The following is a 23,367-nucleotide window of genomic DNA, read 5'->3' on the forward strand; positions in this document are numbered from 1 at the left end:
CGCGCTCCACCTCTTGCTTCGACCAGATGTTTTAGGGTTAACGTTCAATGTGCTCTTGTTGTGTCCTCAAAACATTATGAAAAAATAAACCTATTAGGTTAAAAGTGGGACCATTGGTATTTCGCAACACCGTTTCTCATGCAGGTATGTATTTGACAAGAGTGTGGTGGGCGGGTGAAAATTGCCAATCACTGAGCTCGTGGATGCCTTTGCGGCTGTCGCCTGCAGGTGACGCCTTGTTCCCGCTCTCTCGCTCTCCCTCGCCCGTGCTCAGGGAAGCTCAGGAGTGAACAGCAGCTCCTCGACGGCCGCGGCAGCAGCAGCATCCCTACACTCAGCAGCCTCGCCAGCCTTTCAGGGACCGCCATCCGAAGCCGGTGCCCTCACAGCCGCAGGTGCTCGCCCACAGCAGGTGGAGGGACCGCCCAGAGCCCAGGATGGAGACCCAGGGACAGCCAGGTGAGTGCAGGCACGCCCCTCCTTCAGTTCGCCGTATACCTCAGGTGGGTTGGACACACCGGAGAACTTGATGGCTGGTCAGTCTGCGGGGCGGGGGCAGTGGAAGTCAGGAAAACACGTTTTGGGGTCATTGGCCAAAACTACGTGAAAGAGCCTGAGGAGAGAGTTGGTGATCAGCTCCAGAGAATGCCGATCTAAAAGTGAGTGACCCACTGTATTCCTAGTGTGGTACCTACTGCTCGTTGCCGTGTCTGGACAGACAAGCGCAAGCAGAGCGGGATGCGTGGAGCTTGGAAATAGATGCCTTTTATCAAAGCCTGTCTACACGAAGCCGGCGGTAAAACGTGGCTACGTGGGTCTTCAGGGGAAGTTTACATCTGTATATGTCTGTCACTGGCGGTATGAAAGTGTCACTCGCTGATTTTACAATCACAGTGCGCACCTAGAAATGCACGTTTTGTGAGGCGCTCAGAAAAGCCGATTGAATTTTTTTCTATTGCAGCACCGAGGAAATTGTGAAAGATGTTCGAAAAATGCAAAAGTAGGGATCGCCTTATGGGCAATTACATCAACAGCTGCAGAATTCTTGACGGCTGACAGGGTTATTTCCCTTCCCCATGGCGATGCCGGTTGGAAGCTCGAACCCCATGCTGCAGTTAGTATTATATTCTTGATGTAATGACACTATGGAAAATCCATGACGGCTGACGCCCTGCTTACAGAGTTAAGACATGAGCTTCTTGTTTCAGTTGCAAGACCGTGCGTCGCCCCATTCTCTCACCCCAACTCAGGTGTGGTCGTGGGAACTCCCCCTCCAATTGACGCCCATTCACCTACTGACATTAATAAAGAACCTATTAAAAACTGTCCATTTCCTTCAGGTGCTTCATTTTTAATCCTCTAGGGGAGTACCTTTCTCCACTTTAGACTGTGACATTGCTTCAAAGGGCCTTGGCTGTGGGACGAACATTGTACGCACCCTCCTCATTCACAAGTCTGGGGGTCGCCTCCCTTTCTGCTCACCTTGGAGCTCCTCGGCAACACGCAGCTGTCAGCCTCGCTGGAGCATGCACACTTGCTTCCGTATCACACGACGAGGGTCTGTGCCCCAGATTTCGTTTCATAGTGCGGGTCATATAATACTCACTGTCTTGCAGACCGACCTTTGTTTTAACTAGGTACAAGTTAGTCATCAGATGACAAATCACCGTAAATGTAATCTTTAACTTCTTTCATATATGAAGGAAAGTGTTGTCATCTATTTTGCACGAATCTGATCGGACTCATCCACCTTTATGGTGACTGCCACAAATGCGGAGCTCCCGATGCGCGATGGCATCCAGCCATCCGCATCTCATTACTGCAAAGCCTCGCGCCACAGGCAACTCTTCTCTCCCGGTTGGCTTAATTTGTCGTAACGGCTTAATATATGGCATCTGACCTCCTTAGGATGCGCTGTCTTTTCTCTAATGGCGATTTTGTTCCCGTTTGCCCCGAAGCCCTTGTGTTCCTGACTGCTTTCGAAGTGCACATAAATCAGTACAATATATTCGTAATTATTTATTTTTGTTGTATTTTTTTTCTCTCGTGGTAAACAATGTAAGATATTACTTCGGCAGACCATAGTTGTCATTTAGTTATGGTAGTGTAAGAACTATGATTTATATTTTCATAAAACATTTTTATTAATTCATTACAAAGGATACCTTATCGTCATAAAAAAGCATGGGGAGTGGGGGGTAGTGGTGAGATGAAGCTATTTTGCTAGCTTGTTTCTCTTTATTCTGTTTGCCTTTCTTCTGCATATATACATTAGTGAACGAAAGTGGCAGGAAGGTGTACTTGCCAATGACTTCATTACACTGAATGGGGTCCTTCTCTTCCCACTCATTACCTTCTCATAGGACTGCCTCTTCCCATTCATTACATAATGAGGATATCACAAAAAGCGTTTTATGTTGCTAATTACATTTTTCGCATACAATTATTACTCTATTGCTTGTCTGACAATCACAGATCAGAAGCTGTCATACATTGACTCTAATATATTCAACATGTAATGGCTGACAACCATATGGGTGGGTGCCCATGAGGCTGCTCTACATATTTCTGGTATTGAGGCCCCCCAACCTCCTCCCAAGAGGCTGAAACTGATCTATTTCAGCAACCCTGAACATGAGTTGGAGGAACTTCACCCATTGATTTATAAGCTTGACAGATAGCCTGCCAAACCCTTCTATTCAGTTGAAGAGGTGACCTTATTGCCTCTGTTTTACCATACCAAAAGAAATGAAAAGTGAGTTTAATTCCCTGAATTCCTTTGTTCATTGTAAGTATAGTAACAATGTTCTCCTATCATCCAAGAAAGAAGGCATTCGTGTTCCTGGTAAACTGGAAGGGCTATTTCTTTGCGCAAATGAAATCTGGTGTTAATCTGAGGAATGAACTTCAAGGTCTGGTCTTAAACCACTTTATCTGGAAGAATCTTCAAATGGGGATATGAAACTAAAAGAGCTGCCAGCTCGCCAAACGATCTAGCAAATGTAATCTCTATTAACAAAGCTGTGTTACCTGATTGTCATATCATCTTTGCTTTCTCTGGTGTTTCAAATGGTTCTTTTTATAGACCTCTTAGAACTGTAGGCAAATCCCAGGTTGTGAGGGTTACTTGAACAACTGGTCTTTTTAATAATCTAGTGACTAATGGAGATACAGTTGTTAATTCACCCCCCCCTATATAGGTCTTTATAGGTGTGTAGGAAAGTGCCACTGTTGGCATGGTTATCCCCCCACTTTTTGCCTAATGTTGATGCCAACTTTGATAGAAAGTGTGTTGGGATCCTGCTAACCAGGCCCCAGCAGCAGTGTTCTTTCCCAAAATCTGTAACTTTGTTTTCACAATTGGCACACCCAGGGCACACAGTTAAATCCCTTGTACCAAGGGCCCTGTGGCCAGGGAAGGTCCCAAGGGCAGAAGCATGTATTATGCCACCCTGGGGGACCCATCACCAAGCACATGTACACTGCCTCTGCAGCCTGCGTGTGCTGGTGGGGAGAAAAATACAAAGTGGACATGGCACCGCTGTCAGGGTGCCATGCCCACAAACCACTGCCTGTGGCCTAGGTAAGACACCCTTCTAGCAGGCCTTACAACCCTAAGGCAGGGTGCACTATACTACAGGTGAGGGCATAGCTGCATTTGCAATATACCCCTACAGTTTCTAAGTCCATTCTTAGACATAGTAAGTGCAGTGTAGCCGTATTGAGTAAATGGTCTAGGAGTTTGCCATTACCAACTCCCCAGCTCCATAATAGCTTCTCTGAATACTGGGAAGTTTGATATCAAACGTCTCAGCACAAGAAACCCCCACTGATGCCAGTGTGGGATTTATTGAAAAATGCACCCAGAGGGGCATCTTGGAAATGCCCCCTGTATGTTAGTCAAACTACTTGTGCAGGACTGACTGGTCTGTGCCATCCCACCACTTTCAGACAAGCTTCTGACCACATGGGGTGAGAGCCTTTGTACTCTCTGTGCTCCAAAACAAAGCCTGTCTTGGGTGGAGGTGCTTCACACCTCCCCCAAACAGGAACTGTAACATCTGACAGTGAGCCTCAAAGGATCAAGCCTCTGATTACAGTGCCCCAGGGCTCTCCAGCTAGTGAAGCTGCCCTCTCCCCGGACAAAGCCCCACTTTTGGCAGCAAGTTCAGTGGGATAATTAGGGAAAACAGGGAGGAGTGACCACCCCAGCCAGGACCACCCCTAAGGTGTCCAGAAGCTGAGGTGACCCCCTTCCTGCAGAATCCTCCATCTTGGTTTGGAGGACAGGGACCAATAGTATTAGGTTTGTGCCTCCCTCCCCAAAGGGAGTGGGCACAAGGAGGGTGCAGCCACCCTCTGGAACAGTAGCCATTGGCTACTGCCCTCCAACCCCTAAAACACCCCTAAATCTAGAATTTAAGGGCCTCTCTGAACCCAGCTCACCAGATTCCTGGTGACCTGACAAGTAGAAGAAGGACTGCATTGCTGAAACCCCCTGCAGCGAAAAAGGAAGATGACAACTGACTTGGCCCCAGCCCTACTGGCTTGTCTTGTGCTTCAAAGAACCTGCACAAGAACAGTGACGCATCCAGCGGGACCAGCGACCTCTGCCAAGCTCTAGAGGACTACCCTGTACCTAAAAGGACCAAGAATTCCTGTGGACAGCGGCCCTGTTCAAAGAAGGAACAATAACCAAGGACTCCAGCCCCACTCCGAATACATGAGTTCTGACCACTCTGCACCCATCGCCTACGGCCCGTGTCCAGATCGCCAAACCAGCTAGAGAGGATCCCCAGGCAATTCTGAGTAAGTGCCCACCCTGGGTTGACCTCTCCACCCCTCTATGATGATGCATGCAGAGAGTATCCCGAGGACCTCCCTGACCATGAAAGCGCTGGACGAAGATATCTGACGCCAAAAGACAACCTGCACCCGCAGCCCCCAGGCCTTGGAGAACCCAACCTCTGGTGCAGCAACATTCAGCAGATGGCCCTCCTCCCTGTCTAGCCTGTGGTTTGCCTGATCCGACCTCCTGGACCTCACCTGCAGCCTATGAGTGAACCCCGGGGTCCCCTCATAGAGAATCATTGGAGACCAGACACCTTGTTTGCACCCTGCACCTGGCCGCGTCAGCGCCACTGAGGGTGTATGTTTGGTGCCTACTTGTGGTCTCCCGAGTGCTCCTCTAAACGCCCCAGGTCTGCTCTCCAAAGACGGGGGTACTTACCTGCCTGCAGATCTGAAACCGAGGGCCCGCAGTCTTTGCAGAAGCCCATGTTAATTTTGCCTACACTTTGACCTCCGCACCTGGCCGGCCCGTGTTCTGGTGGTGGGTGTTTGGGGTTAACTTGAACTCCAACCTGTGGACTTCCTAACCCCCGGAGACTGGAACTGTAAGTGTTGTACTTACCTGCAAATTGATTTAACTTTTCCTCCCCCCAGAAACTGTTTCTGTAAATTGCATTGTCAACTTTTAAAGCAAATAATTGCTAATATCTAAAAAACTGTATAATTTATCTATTTCAAAGTGCTATTGATACATGTGTGAAATACAAAACTATTGAAGTACTTACCTGCAACTTGAATCTTGTGGTTCTAAAAATAAATTTAGAAAATATATTTTTGCTGTATAAAAAACATTGGTCTGGAGTTAAGTCATTAAGGCCCTCATTACAACCCTGGCAGTCGGTGCTAAAGCAGCGGTAATACCGCCAACAAGCCGGTGCTAACAAAAATGGAATCATGACCGCGGTGGAAAATGCTCAGATAGACAGCCACTTTAACACACTGACCGCCACGGCGGTAGCAGCAAGCACCACGGCAGTAACCGCCAACAGCCAGGCGGAAGACAATGTACCGCCAACACTATTATGACACACCTACCTGCCACCTTTTACGGGGCGGTATGAAGGACATCAAAAGCACGGCGGAAACAGAAGACCGAAGTCAAAGGACTCATCTCTGGAGACTCAGGGAACAACCACGATGCCATGGAGCCCGAGTTGTACATATTTCCCATTCTCGTCTACCTTTTTCTGCATTACGAACACCAACGCCGGCGAAGACAACCACAGTGAGTACTGCTGCCTAGCACACAAGGGAGGAGGGAGGAAAAAGAGAGAGACACACACACGCACCATGCAACACCCCCACCCCCAATACCATACACACAACCAGATGCAGTAATAAAACATATACACCTCTTACCCCTCAGGAATAATGCAAGGACAAAAGGAATTGATTGAAGTGAGTGTAATACAATTAAATAACATGAATAAGTGCATCAAAATACAAAGGTATATTCATATTTACAAATGGATGGACACTGCCCAGTCCTCGATGTACGTGGACCAAAGGGCCACAACACCTAGGCCAAGGCCCCACCTCACTCCTGCAACAACACAGAGAGAACACTGCAGGGGCATCAGGTTGAAAATACACAGGCACCTGAGGGGGACAGGGAATTGGGGGGCACCTCAGCCAGAAGATGGTACAAAACCACTGGTCCTGGAGGGGGCTACATGTCCTGTGTGATGTCCTGGGGAGTGCAAGGCCACAGTCTCTCAAGTGGGTGGGAAGGCCACAGTCTCTTAAGTGGGTGGTTTGCCCACTGTTTGGTCCTGGGAAGTGCAAGGCCACAGTCTCTCTACTTGGTGGTTTGCCCACTGCTTTGTCCTGGGGAGTGCAAGGCCACAGTCTCTCTAGTGGGAGGTTTGTCCACTGCTTGGTCCTGGGGAGTGCAAGGCCACAGTCTGTCAAGTGGGTGGTTTGCCCATTGCTTGGTCCTGGGGAGTGCAAAGCCACAGTCTCTCTAGTGGGTGGCTTCTTCCACTGGTTCTGGAGGGGGCCTTGTGCCCAGTGTGCTTCATCCTGGGAAGAATGGGGTGAGTGGATGGCTTCTCCACTGGTTCTGGAGGGAGCCTTGTGCCCAGTGTGCTTCATCCTGGGAAGGATGGGGTGACTGGATGGCTTCTTCCACCGGTTCTGGAGGGGGCCTTGTGCCCAGTGTGCTTCATCCTGGGAAGGATGGGGTGAGTGCATGGCTTTTTCCACTGGTTCTGGAGGGGGCCTTGTGCCCTGTGATGCAGATCTTGAGGAGTGCAAGGTCACAGTCTCTCACCTGGGTGTCAGACCCACAGGATTTGCAGGGGACAGGACGCACAACAGCCCATGGAGGCAGGACTACACACTGTCCGACGGTGGCGACGGCTGCTCAGTGGTGGCAGTGGCGGGGCTGGTGGTGGTGCTAGCAGTGGTGGTGGGAGGCTCCAGCCTTTCCCCTGCAACCTCAGATGGCTACCCATGGGGCTGCTGCTGCTGGCAGTGGTGCTGGTGGCGGTGCTGGTGGCAGTGCTGGTGGCGGTGCTAGCAGTGGTGGGGGAGGGTCCAGCCCATCCCCTTCAGCCTCGGATGGCTGAACCCACATGGTTGGTGGTGGGGGCTCCGAATGAGTCCCAGCACCAGGCCTCCTGTCCTGCCTGCCTGCTGCTGCAGGCCCCTTGCCCTTCCTGTCAGCAGCCGGGGATTGGCCCTTGCCCTTCTCTCCTGCAGCTGGTGGTGCCTCCTTGCCCTTCCTAGTTGCAGCTGGTGGTGCCTCCTTGCCCTTCCTTGATGCACCTGGTGCAGGCACCCTGTCAGCGTTGCTACCTGGTTCCCGGAATCCTCTCCCACCTGCAGTAGCTGTTGACACAACTGTGGCTGTGGACTAGGTGGCTGAGATGCTCGCCTGGGTTCTGACCCCCCTGGCCCGGTGTGAAGGACGGGGAGTGGGGAGTGGTAGGGAAGAGGTCAATGATGGTGAGGAAAAGCTTCTTAGGGACATTGGGATGGGAAGAGGGTGAAGGTTTGGGAGTAGAGGAAGAGGAAGTGGTTGTAGGAGGGGTCTGTCCGCCGTGCTTGGGTGCAGGTGTATTGGCTGGATGCTGTTCTGAGGTGGATGGCTGTTGGATGTCTGGGTGGTTGCATTTGTGTACTTTGGGAGGAGGGGGCAGAGACACAGTGGGAGAGGACACAGGGGACGTGTGCATGGATGTGGAAAGGGTGACTGCCAGTGAGGGGCGTGATGGTGATGGTGGGAGTTGATGAGGATGTAGTGCATGCAGGTGTGAGTGTAGACACTACTGGGAGGAAGGTGGACGAGGAGGAGGAGGGGGACACAGTGGAGACAGTGGATGTTGGTATGTATGCATCTGGATGGTGTTTGTGTGAGTGATGTGTGTTGCTTGTGTTTGCCTGAACCACTCCTGTGTGTTGTCCTGGGTGCATGCTGGTCTGCCTGTATGCTTGGGATAGATTGGGGTTGAGGGGAATGGGATTGGGCAGAGGAGGTTGGAGGGGGAAGGCTAGAAACAGGGACAATGGCTGCCATCAGGGAGGAGGCCAGAGCCTGGATTGATCTCTGTTGGGCCGCCATGCCAGAGTGAATGCCCTCCAGGAATGCATTTGTTTGTTGCAATGGGCTGCAAGCCCCTGGATGGCATTCACAATGGTTGACTGCCCAACAGAGATGGATCACAGGAGGCCAATAGCCTCCTCACTCAGGGCAGCAGGGCTAACTGGGGCAGGGCCTGAGGTGCCTGGGGCGAAGGAGATCCCCACCCTCCTGGGTGAGCGGGCACGGGAAACGCACTGAGGGGCTGCTAGGAGGGCAGTGCTGGTACGGGGGTGGCGGCTGTACCTGTAGTTTGGGTGGGCACAGAAGTGTCCACCACCACCAGAGAGCTTCCATTGGAGGAAGGTATCACTGTCAAAACTGTCCCCATCAGTCTCCGTGTGATGCTCCCCTCACCCTCTGTCCCACTGGAACCCTCACCGTCGGTGGATTCGGCCTCCTGGGCCCTGTGGGATGCAGCTCTCCCCGTCGCATACCCTCACCACCGGCACACATCACCATTGGCCACTGTAACCCATGGCGCCCAATGCTATCCAATGAAGAGTTGCATGGCGATTCTGGACCGCCTCCCGCAACGGCGCACAACGTCAGCGGAATTACCTCATTTCCACCTGTCCCTCCATACAGAACAGACAGACGCCATTTCAGGGGGGGGGGCAGGCCATGGAACCTAACAGTACACATAGGCACCATTTAGGCCTATCCAACAATATACTGTTACAGTCACAACATGCAATGCAGTGTAGTGTTTGAAAATATGGAATACTCACCAGATGCTCACTGTTTGCCCCCCAGATTGCAACCGCTGCAGATGAATAGGAGATGGAGACATCCCGCTCGTACAGGCCTCTGGTGGACTTGGCAACAATGGAGGACAGGCACATTATCCTCACCTATACACTGGACAGGGCCACAATCACAGAGCAATTGGATCCTGACCTGATATATGCTATCCGTCACCTCACCGGGATACCCCCTCTTGTGCAAATTCTATCTGTGCTCTGTTTCCTGGCAACTGGTTCCTTACAAGTGACAGTGGGCTTGGCAGCAGGGATGTCTCAGCAAGTGTTCTCAATAGTGCTGACCAGAGTGTTGTCTGCCCTGATAAAACACATGGGCAGCTACATTGTTTTCCCCCAGGTGGAGGATTTGGCCACAGTGAAAGCTGATTTCTAATCAATGGGACATATTCCCAAAATCATTGGGGCTATTGATGGTACACATATTGCATTTGTCCCTCTCCGGGGAAATGAACAGGTGTTCAGAAATGGAAAAAGCTTTCACTCCATGAATGTGCAGATAGTGTGCCTGGCGGACCAGTACATTTCCTATGTCAATGCAGAGTATCCTTGGTCTGTGCATGATGCCTTTCCTGAGGAATAGCAGCATCCCATATGTGATGGCTCAACTCCAGAGGCACCAGGTGTGGCTAATAGGTGAGCCCTGGTTCCCACCCAGTGGATGTTGGTGTATGGGCATGGTGTGGGCCCTAAGGGTTAGTGTGTGTCTAACAGTTATCCCTCGATATTTTCAGGTGATTCTGGTTACCCCAACCTCTCATGGCTAGTGGCCCCTGTGAGGCATCCCAGGACAAGGGGAGAGGAACATTACAATGAGGCACATGGGCGAACAAGAAGAATTATAGAAAGGACATTTGACCTCCTGAAGGTCAGGTTTCTTTGCCTCCATCTAACAGGCAGATCCCTGTACTACTCATCCAAGAAGGTGTGTCAGATCATCGTGGCTTGCTGTATGTTGCACAACCTTGCCTTACGTCGCCAGGTGCCTTTTCTGCAGGAGTATGAGGCTGGAGATGGGCGTGTGGCAGCAGTGGACCCTGTTGACAGTGAAGATGAGGAGGCAGAGGATGAGGATGAGGATAGCAGATGTGCAATAATATGGCAGTATTCCAAAGACACACAGGTAGTTTCACTTTACATTGACAGTTTTTTGTTTGACATTGTCAATGGCAGGCTGATTTTCCCACTTCTATGGCCACTCACGGTACCCTTTGGCATCTCTATTTTCAGATATTTGTGCCCCACTATCGCTCCTGGTGTGTTGACTGCAGCCAACTACAGGTCATTCATATGTATACATTACTGTACAGTTATATTGCAGTGCTTACAGCTTGTTAAATGAATACATGGTTAAAAGAATTGGCAGACTCCATACTTGTATTTATTCAAGTGGTGTTTATTTAAGTGCTAATGATTAGAGTGGGATGTGGAATGGGCTGGGGTGATGATGGAGGAATGTCCAGGATAGAGTCCAGTCTATTTGTATCACATGTGCATTGTCCAAGGGGGCATAGGAAGTGGAGCAATTGCAGTTCAAGGTGGACAGGGTGGGACACAGGGGTGACAATCAGGAGAGTCTTATTTCCCGGCGGGGGTCTTGGCAATAGTCTCTGCCTTCTGCCTGGATCGCAGGAACCGTTTGTGGGGTGGTTCTCCTTCTGCATGGGGTGGGGAGCTGATGGCCTAGTGTTCGTGTGGTGGGGCCTCCTGTCCACTAGTGGCAGTGGAGGTGGAAGGCTGTTCATCAGTTTGGCTATTGTCAGGTGCCCGGTGGTGTGCCACTGCCTCCCTCATATTGTTGGCCATGTCTGCCAGCACCCCTGCAATGGTGGCCAGGGTGGTGTTGATGTCCTTCAAGTCCTCCCTGATCCTCAGGTACTGTCCCTCCTGCAGCTGCTGGGTCTCCTGCAACTTGTCCAGTATCTTGCCCATCGTCTCCTGGGAATGGTGGTATGCTCCCAGGATGTTGGTGAGTGCCTCCTGGAGAGTCGGTTCCCTGGGCCCGTCCTCCCCCTGTCGCACAGCGGTCCTCCCAGCTTCCCTGTTGTCCTGTGCCACTGTCCCCTGAACCATGTGCCCACTGCCACTGACCCCAGGTCCCTGATCATCCTGTGTTTGTGTGGTGGCCTAGGGTCCCTGTAGTGCTGATTGACGTGTCCTCAGGACAGAGGTATGGGTCCGCTGGGTGGGTGCTGTGGTGGTGTTTCCTGAGGTGGTATGGGACTGTGCCCGGGTTACTGACTGTCCGAGATCTCTGATGTGCCAAGTTGGTCATCCAGATCCAGGCATCCAGAGCTGCTGTCATCACTGTGGGACTCTTCTGGGGGGGGAACTGGATGTTGCTGGCACCTCCTCTCTGGTGACGTTGGGTGGGGGACCTGTGGGGGTGTAAATGCAGTGTTATTGTTTCTGTGTGTTTCATCTTGTGCATGGGTGTGGTGCCCTCTATGGTTGTTATTGCCCTTGCAGCTATGCCTTGTGTGAGTAGTGATTTTGTGGGCTAGGTGCATGCTTTGATGGGTGTCCATGCAGGTCTGTGATGGGGGTCCGTGCATTGGTGTTACATGCACGGCTTGGTATTGGGATGAGTGGGATGGTATGCTGGGGTATGTGGGAGGTGGTGAAGTGATGGGAGTGAGGGTAAGGGTGGGGGTATGTGATGGAATGCACGTGGGGGGGTGATAGTAATAGAGAGTTGACTTAGCAGAGTCCAGTCCTTCTCCAACTCCTGCCAGGCCCTCAGGATGCATGATTGCCAAGACTTGATCCCCCCATGTTGTTAGTTGTGGGGTAGGAGGTGGGGGTCCACTGCCAGTCCTCTGTACAACTATTTGGTGTCTTGCTGCCACGGAACACACCTTCCCCGTAGGTCATTCAACCTCTTCCTGATGTCATCCCTTGTTCTGGGGTGCTGTCCAACGATGTTGACGCTGTCCACGATTCTCCGCCATAGCTCCATCTTCCTTGCAATGGACATCTGCTGCACCTGTGATCCGGATAGCTGTGGCTCTACCCAGATGAATTTCCTCCACCATGACCCTCAGCTCCTCCTCAGAGAATCTGGGGTGTCGTTGCGGTGCCATGGGTGTAGTGTGAGTGGTGTGGGTGAGGGTGTGTGGGGTGCTGTGTTGGGGTGTGTGATGTAGGGTGCGTGGATGGTGTATAGGTGATGGTGGTTTGTGGCTGTGGTCTTGTCTGTGGACTTGCTATCTCTCTTGTGGCACTTGTTTGTATTGGTAAAGGGTTGTGGGTAATGTGGGTGTGTGTTTTATAGTTGTGTGGGTGTTTAGGTGTGGTGTGTGTATGTGTGTCAGGTGTGTGTAGTTTGAATTGTCCAGTGTGGTGTAGTTTTGTTTGAGTGTGTGTATTTTGAGCACGGCGGTATGTACCGCTAATGGTTTAGCACCATTGTATGTCTGCAGCAGTGATTCGTGGTTCATAATGTGATGGGCATAGTTCTGTTGGCGTAATGTTTTGTTACCACCAGTTTATCACTGACCTTTGGGCTGGTGGACTTGTGTGTATGGATGTATAGTGACGGATTGCTATGTGTGGGTCATAATATGGGTCAAGCAACAGCCAAAGTTCCTTGCAGGTCGAGCCACAAAATGTCTTCTAACTTAACCTGTGCTTAACGCTGGGTAGTTTGGTGCAAAAAGCAGTCAGGCTTAACTTAGAGGTGGCTTGTAAAGGATATATGCAGCACACAAGTAGTAGTAAAGTAAAAATGCAATACGAGAAAAATCCCAAACCAATTTAGATTTAGAAAAATAGAGTACATGTTGATAAATTGACATCAAAACAACAAAAATCCAGTGAGTAGAACCAGAGTTATGAATTTTTAAAGTTCAAGGTTCAAAATGGCACCTAAAAAGAAAAAGCACCAACCGTGGTCATCTGGTCACGCTAAACAGGGGCAAAGTCAAAAGTTAAGGTCAACCACGATGGAGCACGGTTCGGATACACGAGGTGGAATGGGCCTGGTCAACGCTTACCCTCAGACTTAGAAAATCTTTGAAGAAAATATATCTGAGATGATAGAAGTTCAGCGGGCAATGCTGCAGAAGTGTCTGAGGTGGGAACATCGTCGCTGGATAGCCGTGGAGTGAAGCTGCAGTGAAGGTTTTTACCTTTGGACAGAGTTGTTGAGCTGGAAGTTGAAGATATCCAGCAGGATGAAGCAGGAGGCTGTAGCCAAAGACAGTTCCATGAGGTTGGATACCCTCTGGCTAAATACCACTGAAACAGATTTGCTTCTGCGGAGCAGAATGTAGTGGGACAAGCCACAAAGTCAATCCAACTGGCGGTGCACTTCGGGTGGATAGGCGACCTGGATGGAGGTCTCCTCCTGGTTCTCGGAGCACTTTTTGGCTAAATTTTGTCTAAGTCCTCAGTTTTGGAAACTGCCCATCTGGGCACCATTAGCACCACAACCAAGAGTCCAGGAGTGGATGAAGACCTCTTGGTGGTTCAGGACTCACTCAGGCTGGGAGCAAGTGCAGGTTCAAGATAGTAGGAGCCTGTTATGTCCCTGTGGCGCTGAACAGGAGGCCAGAAAACTAGGAGTGACTTGGAGTCACTTCTGGAAGATTTAGGAGCAGGTGAAGATGCAGGGCTCAATTGCAGGGCTGGCCCCTGAGGGTTCAAGGCAGGCTCCAGGCAGCAAAGCAGTCCATCCAGGTACACCAGGAGTCTGGCAGAGTGCATAGCAGCAGGGCCAGTAGTGAACTGAAGAGTGGGTCATAGAACATTAGTTTAATACCCTGGTGCCTTGCTCCTAGAATGTGGGAGAAGTTTTAGAAAAGGCTCTTTTAAGTTCTGAGAGTTTCCTGCCTTCTCTGTCCTGGCTCCAAGCTGGCTGCATTGATAATGCAGGGCCGTTAGGCCTGTTGTGAGAAGACAGAACACAGCCTATTCAGGTGCAAGCGGGCTGTGTCAGCTCTGCCCCCTGCTCATCCTGCCAGTTTATGGGCAGTCCAGGCTCTGCTGATCCCACTATTGTGTGACTGTCTAGGAGGAATTCACAAAGTCCTAACTATCAGTTACATCTAATCATGTGGCCCAAGACATGCTGCAGGCACAGAGGGCTAATGATAGGAAAATGCCAACTTTCTAAATGTGGCATTTTCAAAATTGTAATGAAAAAACTTAGCTTTACCATTGAAGAAGGTTTAACATTACAAGTCCATAGTTACCAATCATGATACCCACCTCCTCTTATTTAGGAATTACAGGTTATGAAATCTAATAAGGAATTCCTGATGTTATCCTATGGGAGGGGTAGACCTCACAGTAGTGAAAAACACATTTGAGAGTTTTTCACTACCAGGTTATGTAAAACTTAAAAGTACATGTCCTACCTTTTAAATACCCAACTCCCTGCCTGATGAGCTACCTAGGGCCAACTTCGGGATAACATATGTAATAAAAGTGAATTTAAGGTTTGGCAAGAGGTTTTAAATGCCAAGTCGACATGGCAGTGGGACATGGCATTCAGGCTGCAATGGCAGTCCTGGGATGGATAAATTTTAGAGGGCTAATCAGGTGGGTGACACATAAATGCTGCATTCCCCTTGGTAGCATTTCATTTGCAGGTCCTTGGTATATGGCATACCATGCTACAGGGGTCTTAGAAGTAAACTAGATATATGCTAATCAAACCATGTTTAGGGGAGTGAGCACAAGTAATTCAGCACTGGTCAGCTGCACTAAAGTGCATAGAGTCTTAAGGCCAACAGAGCAAAAATCCAGAAAAATTGGAGACAAGCAGGCAAAAAGTTTGGGGGAAGGCCACCTTAAGGCTGACAAGTCTAAAACTATTTATTTTGGCTGCTTAGCAATGAAGTTACATCTCCAACAAGCTTTTCATGTTAACAAAGCAGTGTACTGCCTTCCTAGCATAACATGCACCTTTGTGCATTATACAAGGCCAAAGAACAGCTAGGATCCTAGGTTCCTCAATGGCAGGCCCAGGAACCGCTGCAACCTGCTCCCCATCCTAGCCTTACACCTGGGCGAGGAGCGAAGCCGAGGGCGTCACACATGATACGCCTGTTTGCTAAAGGCAATGTAGTAAGCAGAATTTAATTTATGACAAAAATGAAAAAATCAAATATTGTGTGAATTCTTACCTGTCAACGATACAACAAACAAAACAGGAGTTTGTTAGGGAGCCTTTAATCTGTGTCGCCATAGACGCAAGAGAAGGACTTACACGGGACAGGGCCTGCCTAGGAGTTCGGCCATGTTCGCTAGATAATGACTCGGACAAGGACATCCCTTGAGGGAGTAATGCTGGCAGGATAATCTCTATGGAGGAAAGGAGGCCAACGGGCATCTCCTTTAAAAAGACTTCTAGTGTCTTGCTTAAGTGCAGCCCAACTTCCAACTGCTCCTCTGCAGCCATTAAAAGTGAACATGAGGTGGGTGATAGAGAAAAAGAGACATAACGAAAGAGAGAAAAAGATTTCAAGGAACAGAGTGAGAGTCTTGCTCTAATTATTGTTAGAAAAAATGAAGTATGAACCTCCCCCCGCCCCCTAAAAAAAAGTCTTTTAGTAGGATGACAAATTGGAAAAGACCAAGGTAGAAGGAAGAGGAGGAGGCCATTTCAATATAATGATACACCCTTAGTTTCAGAGGTCACTCCTCTTAAAAACAACTCTGACCTACTCCTCTTGTCCATGGCCCCTTTAGAGACCTATCCCATCTTTTTCAGCCAACTTTAAGCATGGCTTAAACCCCCAATCATCTAAAAATATATTATGTTTGTACAAGAATAGCTTTATTATCATAGTTCCATATTGCCAATTTCTTTGGTGGCAGCAGCTGTTACAAATAATGGACGGGATGACTGTCATTGTCCTCGCCTCTCATTATGCCCTCTTATGGCCCCACCCCCTTCCTGCCACACCAAAATCCCAGGATGCTACAGCACAATTTTTTTAATTCCCACCACAGTGTAAGAAATCACTGCTGACCGAAAATGCTTTGTGAATTGAGAGCGGATATTACCTTTCGAGCAAGCTCCTAACACTTAGTGGTGTACCTTCTAGTTTTTATCACTAGATTTTATGAAGTTGAATTTTTAAGCAGTACTTGCTTTCTTACCGCTCCGTTTATCCTATACCAGAAGAATGATCAGTTTGATGGATTGTAGTGAACGCTGTTATACACTCTTTGATGGAAATATGCACACCTTGTGATATGTTAGTAAAAGCAGGAAGCACAAGGCACTTTATAGCTTTTACTACTATCTTATTGTTATGATGATTTTATGAAAACTTTGTTTTTTTACAACATTACTTGCCATTTTACTGCTCTGTTTTTCCTTTATCAGATAAACGATCGATTTTATGGATTGTAATGAAAGGTTTTATAAACTTTCTGATGGTAATAAGCACAACTAGTTACATGTTAGCAAGCATGTGGCACTTATTATTTAACCCCCCAGTGTTCATGACAAAGCCTTATCCAAGAAATACCATCAATCTGGCGTGTCCTACTGGGACAATTATGATGTGGGAGTTCTGTAATCATTTGAGTGTAATATTTTTGCCTTTTCGTTACTGCTGGTGCTATGGATTTGCAATGGTTTTAAGTAGTCAAATAAAGTTTATTAATTCATTCGTTCATTAACTATCAGAATGATTGTTTTACTGGGTGTGCATCTTCCTCAGATTGCATTTAACCCTATGAAACTCTTTCTCCACTAAAGACAGACAAAGACCACATGGGATGACAAACTGGGGGTTTGGAGACCTTTATATAAAACTGTGAAAGAAAGCCTTTCTCACTGCTGGATGTTTGCGAGTTGCTTGGCATCTATCATTGGTCATTTCCAGCTAGACGTTTAATGAAAATTACTGACTGTTATTAACATTGGTTACTTGTAAACAGTGATATCCATTGGGATCTAATGTGCTTCATTTTTAAATCTGACCGACCTAATGCTGTACATTAAAGGAGTAAACTTTTGCAGTGTTTGGTAAGCAGGTGGTCTATAGAACCGTCCCACCCTCTGCACATGCCCCAGAAATCCCTCTGCTGTTAACAGCAGAGGGATTTCCTTTTGCCTAAAGATAGCCTTGGGAGCTGGGAAAGAGCTTTCCCAGCTCCTTTGATTTTTAGTGAAATGATGATCAGCCGCTGACCTAATTTCAGTAAAAACAAAAGTGAAATGAGCTGATCAGCTCATTTCACTTTCACTGCCTAGGTGCTTGTGGGGCTATCTCATCCCCCTCAGTGCCTAGGCAGACAGGATAGGTATCATTGGAAAGGTGAGAACTTCCCCTTTCCAATGGTATTATTTCCTAGTGGATTCCTGCTTGAGGATCACATCAGGAGGGCCATCCTCAAGCAGGGATTCACTCCACTAGGTGCCAGCGAGGGGAGAGTGGCCTGTTGGGCAAGGGCTTTTGCTCCCCCCCCTAAATTTGTAGGCAAATTTAGTCTTCCTGTCCCCCCTGGGGGATGGATGGAACAACCAGGGTGGAGGGCAGAAAGCTCACTAGGCACCAGGGATTATTTTATATTTTTTTAATATGCAGGGGCTGCCTAAAATGGGCATGCGAATGCCCCCAACTGCTCATAAACACAAATAGTCTTTCTGCCCATCCCAGGAGCAGATGGGGGTTACTGCCCCTGATCTGCCCCCGGGGGTGGGGGGGGGGGAGCAGAAAGCCAACTAGACACCAGGGATTTTTTTCTTTTTGTTTTTATAAAAGAGGGGTGGGGGCTGCCCTAAATGGGCATTCCAATGCCCACACCCACCTTCAAAGACAAATAAAGTATTTTTGCCCCCCCCCGGGCAGATGGAGGTTATTGCCCCTGATCTTCCCCAAGTGGGGGGGGGAAGTTGGGGGGGGAGAAAGAAAGCACACTAGACACCAGGGATTTTTTTTCTTTATGAAAGAGGGGTAGGGGCTGCCCACAATTGGCATGCCAATGTCCCATACATCCCCAATTCCAAATAAGTAAGGTCTTTCTCTCCCCCCCCCCGAAGGCAGACAGGGTTATTACCCCCAATCTGCCTCCCAGGGGGGCAGAAAGCCCACTAGACACCAGGGATGTTTTATTTTATGTGAGAGAGAGGTGGGGCATGCCCACAATGGGCATACCAATGCCCCACCCCTCAACCACAAATGGGAACAGTCTTTCTGCCCCTCCTGAGGGGGGGGGGTAATTACCCCTGATCTGCCCCCAGGGTGGCAGAAAGCCCTCTTGACATCAAGGACTTTTTGTTTGTAGAAAAGAGGGGTAGGAGCTGCCCAGAATCAGTATGACAATGCCCCCTCCCCAAAAATGAAATGCAAAATGAAATTTGACTCTTTTGTGTGTTGATTTTACATATGGGCCAGCAGAGCTTGACTGGCTCCCAATATCCTCCCACTTGCAATAGTGAACAGCTGCTCTTTTTGGGTTTGGAAGGTTGCTGCCAGGAAAAACCTACCAGACCCAGACACTTATGAAAACTAGACATTTGGGGGAGTACCTGGTGGCGTGCTTCACATGCACACCTCACCATTTTCTTACCCATAATACCCTGTAAACCTCCAACTTTGCCTGAATTCACACATTCTCCCTACATTTCTGTGATGGAAACTTCAGAAATCCACAAACTTGCTACCGCCCAGCATTGCCTACCATTTCCAATAAAAGTGCTGCCCAACTTCTGTGGTTGGGCCTCATGTCGCAAAAGGAACAGATCCAACAAAGGACAAGGGGAGACCTTGCATGGAGACTCCTATTGACCAGAGGTGGATCAGTTCCTGTCACTGGCACTAGGCCCAGCCACACAAGTGGGGCAGAGTTTTTATTGGTACAGATGGGGCAATGCTGGGTGGTGGGAATTTGTCAATTCCTGCATATTCTGGAAGTTAACATCACAGAAATGTAAGGAAAATGTGTGATTTCAGGCAAAGTTGGAGGTTTGCAGGGCAATGGGGTAAAAAACAGTGGGATCCATGCAAGTCATACCAGGTTGGTAAGATTCTCAAGGTGTCAGCTGAACTAGAATCCACAATCTGGAGTTACCCACATTGGGAAAGGAGGGTCAGGTTTTGTTGGAAAGATGTGCTGCGTCAATGTTGCATTTTGGGCTGTTTCCTTCTTGGGCACTAGGTCTACCCACACAAGTGAGGTACCATTTTTATCTGGAGAGTTGCTGGAGCATAGAATAGTGTAACATCTGTTATTAAAAATTGGATTATGCTGCATTTGTGCCTTTCAAATATAAGCCAGTGTATGGGAAAGATGACATGAAAAAAAAAATGCCCTCCAAATCATACTCTAGTACGGATACCCTTAAATTCAGAAATGTAGAAATAACCACTGCTACTAGACTATGGGCCTCATTATGACCCTGGCGGTAGAGAACCGCCAGGGCCAACGGGGGCGGGAGCACCGCCGACAGGCCGGCGGTGCTCCCTTGGGCATTCTGACCGCGGCGCTTTGGACGCGGTCAGAAAGGGAAAACCGGCGGTCTCCCGCCGGTTTTCCACTGCCCCTAAGAATCCTCCAAGGCGGCCCAGCTCGCTGCGCCGCCGAGGGGATTCTGACAATCCTTACCGCCATCCTCGAGCCGCCAGAAACAGGATGGCGGTAAGGATTGTCGTGGGGCCCCTGGGGGCCCCTGCAGTGCCCATGCCAATGGCATGGGCACTGCAGGGGCCCCCGTAAGAGGGCCCCGCTAGTATTTCACTGTCTCCGTAGCAGACAGTGAAATACGCGACGGGTGCAGTAGCACCCGTCGCACCTTCCCACACCGCCGGCTCGATTACGAGCCGGCTTCATGGTGGGAAGGTCGTTTTCCCCTGGGCTGGCGGGCGGCCTTTTGGCGGCCGCCCGCCAGTCCAGGGGAAAACTTGGAATACCCTCCGCGGTCTCTGGACCGCGGAGCGGTACTTTGGAGGGGGGAAGTCTGGCGGGCGGCCTCCGCCGCCCGCCAGACTTAGAATGAGGGCCTATGTCTTGTACTCATTTCAGAAATACATAAGCTTCTTTGATACCCATTTTTCACCCTGCCTATTTCGCAATAAGAATTGGTCTATACTTGGTTATATGATGCAGCTCAGTTGTTTGTGCTGGGTACCTTGTGGTTTTGGAGAACTGGCAAACCCTATATATCCACACAACCAGAAAGTTCTAGCGGATGTAACAGTATAATGCTTTTGTCAATCTGCCATCGTGACAAAAAGTTACAGATGAAAATTTTGTCACAAATGCACATTTTTTCCTTTTCATTTGCAATATTACTTTTTTCCAACAGTTATTTGCCTTGGGAAAACTTTGAGGAATATTTGCATATGACCCATTGTTGAATTTAGGATGTTGTGCACTTTTCAGAAATCTATAGCTTTTCTGGATCACCCATGGGTTTCACACTGGTTTCCACCACAAACTGTAACTAGGTTGAGAGCACAAAAAAATAAATTGAGAAAATAGACTACCTCTTAGAAAAATGCTAAAACTGCTTGTGGAGGCCATTTTTAGGGGAAAAACAGACCCTTTTACATGGAGCACTTTTTCCCTACTTTAAAAAAAAAAAACTCAAAATGTTGTTATATTTGCATATTTTCTCAGACCTCACCAGGGGAATCCTCACACCCCTGGGTACCGTTAGAATCCCCAGGTTGTTGGTGAAGAAGGACACAGATTTGGCGTGGATAGCTACTGTGAAACAAATGCTATGGAGGCTTAAGCGCAACCTACCCCCAAATAGCCAAAAAGGGCTCAGCACTGGCAGGTGGTGGGGGAAAAGCAGCGAAGTGGTTCATTGCTGGTCACTTTTAAATGATTAGAGTTTTGGCAGTGCTGCTTATTTGTTTCCCCCATATTTGGGAATTTTTGAAGTATTTTTCTCATAATGTGACTCAAAATGGATGCCTGTACTGACCAGAAATGATGCTTTCAATTTATTTTTTAACTTTTTTGGTTCTATAATCACATTGCACTCACCAATATTATATTGTAGTCCAAACAGTGTTCCCTAAACATAACTAAGTTCAACAGTCAATCAAATGATCATTTATTCAAAAAACATATATTCCTTGCTAAAACCAATACACATCAGCGCAGTGGGTGTGGATGGAACAAATGTACTTGGTGCTCTCTTAAAAACAGCAATAAACACATGTGAAAATGATAATCAAAGGTGTGTATCTAAAAGGTGAGAATAGCAAGACCTATTTTCAATAAATATGCAATTTCAGAAGGGTCCGCAAGGCAAGTCCACTATTCGATCCCCTAAGGAATAACTGGATCATCATCATGACTTCCTTAGCTACTGCTGAGCCTGAGATTCATTCTGAAAAAAGAAGAAAAAGAAGAAAGGTTGTTCTGAAATAATATACAGAAAAAGTGGTAAGTGGTAATGGTAAATGAAAATAGTGTTCACATGACAGCAAGGCCTGTGTAACCACTGTAACGATAAGTGACAAATGTGTAGAGCCTCCCTTCAAAGTTCCCCAGCGTTAAAAATGCCCAGAGGTAAAATTCATGGCTTACCTTGGAAAATAGGGGATATGACTGAGGACCTGAAAAAAGGACCAAGAACTGGTAAATAAGTCAAAAACAAATGAATGCCTGAAAGAGCTGAGAGTGGTGGAAACAAAATACCTGGCTTAGTGCTGCTCCACACAGTGATACTGGCTTCTATGGAAATCCGGATCAAAGAAATACAGCTGAATGGCAACTGGCATCCCATTGAGTAAAAAGTTGCTCAAATGCTCTGTGTGTAGCCAAAATTAGAGCTGACTTGGCACTGCTACCGGAGGGCCAGGACACAAGTGTGGAAGTCTGTGGGCAGCAGAATCAGGTCAGGGACTGATAACAGTGAATGCAAGCTTGGGAACGGCACAATGGCAGTCAGCGTCTGAGGGTGAAAGTTGTTCAGGCATTTGGATATGGTCCAATAATTAGGAATAAGGATGATAGAAAGAGGAGATGGGCAGATAGGTCCAAGGCACTGCAGCCATCTTGTTGGGGGGGGGAATAAATATCAAAAAATAAGGACTGGCCAAAAAGGATAAATTGGGAGAAGTAAAAATAAATGTGGAAAAATGAAGAAAAACAACATGAAAAATAGGCCATCAAAAAAGGATGGTTCAGTCAGAAAAGATAAAAAATTGAAAAGAAGTGGAAACAAGAATTTTCAATGCAACGAGTCTCGCCTTTGCTCGAGTTAGAACTATTAGTGTTGTAAAGAAAAAAAAACGCAGCGCTATCACACTATGTAAAATGCAGCGCGATTGCGCTGCGTGGAAAATGAACAGATAAAGTAGTCTGGACCCCTGGCTGAAAACATTGAGCCTCGTATGTTTTTAGTCATTTACTGTTGCTGTGTAGGTGGGCTAAGCACCAGAAAAGGCTTGACGTATGCATGCCTTTCACAAATGAAAGCAAGCGGATTTAAAAAGGCAAGCCCACAAACCAATGTAAGTGACTGACATGACATGGGTGTGGTTTGAAGCCCAAAGAGAGATTACAGAATGGACGGAGCGCTTTGTGCTTGCCCATAAAAAGGGTGAGAGTCAAAGAAAAAGAATGTAGAAAGGACTTAAAATAACTAAAAAAAAATATCAGAAGACAGAGCAAAGGCAAATGCAAAACTCATCCACGTGTCCTATCTGGTGCAGTGGTAGCCCTAACCAAGTGATCTTTCAAATTTTTCTCTCTCTTGTTAGCAAACATGGATGGTTCTAGGGAAATCTTCCCTGCAGTCAGCACTTTCCAGTACTTCTTAATTCACATTGCAACAGGATTTGATACAGATGAAAATATAGTAACACATACTAGTCTTTTGGAATTAGGTGACAGGAAGACATCCCTAGGGCAGTACCAGAAATATTTTGAGTAGTGTTTTGTCAGATGTCTAGGTTCCTCTCGAGAGATTAACTTGCCAGAAAGGATTTCTGCCTCTCTTAGAAAATCCTTCAGATGATTGTAGTTATGTCTACTTCTCAGGAATTGGCTGTAGGGGAGTGATTCATGTACTGAGCGCCGATGGAAACTAAAATAGTGTAACAGGGTGTTTTTTTTATGTGGAGTTCTGGTATAAAATTGAATACAGGCTATCGGTTTCCACTTTTACTAAGAAAACCAAGAAAGGAAACTTATGTCAGTCACTGGTCTTGGTGAAGGTGAGCCCATTGCAGTTTTGATTGAGCCATT

At 48.0% G+C, this 23,367-nt stretch overlaps 1 protein-coding gene across 2 annotated transcripts in view; it reads left to right on the forward strand.

The window, feature by feature from the left end:
* The first annotated feature begins 276 nt into the window (after window positions 1-276).
* Window positions 277-23,367, forward strand: part of TPD52L1 (TPD52 like 1) — a 943,512-nt gene continuing 920,421 nt past the window's right edge. The window contains exon 1 of one of the 2 annotated variants that reach the window (XM_069234805.1): window positions 277-459. In XM_069234805.1, the coding sequence (XP_069090906.1) occupies window positions 438-459 (22 nt within the window). In that variant the 5' untranslated portion in view covers window positions 277-437. The remainder of the gene's footprint in view (window positions 460-23,367) is intronic. The other variant, XM_069234806.1, reaches the window with a different exon arrangement.

Source organism: Pleurodeles waltl, chromosome 5 (assembly GCF_031143425.1).
Source record: "Pleurodeles waltl isolate 20211129_DDA chromosome 5, aPleWal1.hap1.20221129, whole genome shotgun sequence".
In the NCBI taxonomy this organism is placed as follows: domain Eukaryota; kingdom Metazoa; phylum Chordata; class Amphibia; order Caudata; family Salamandridae; genus Pleurodeles; species Pleurodeles waltl.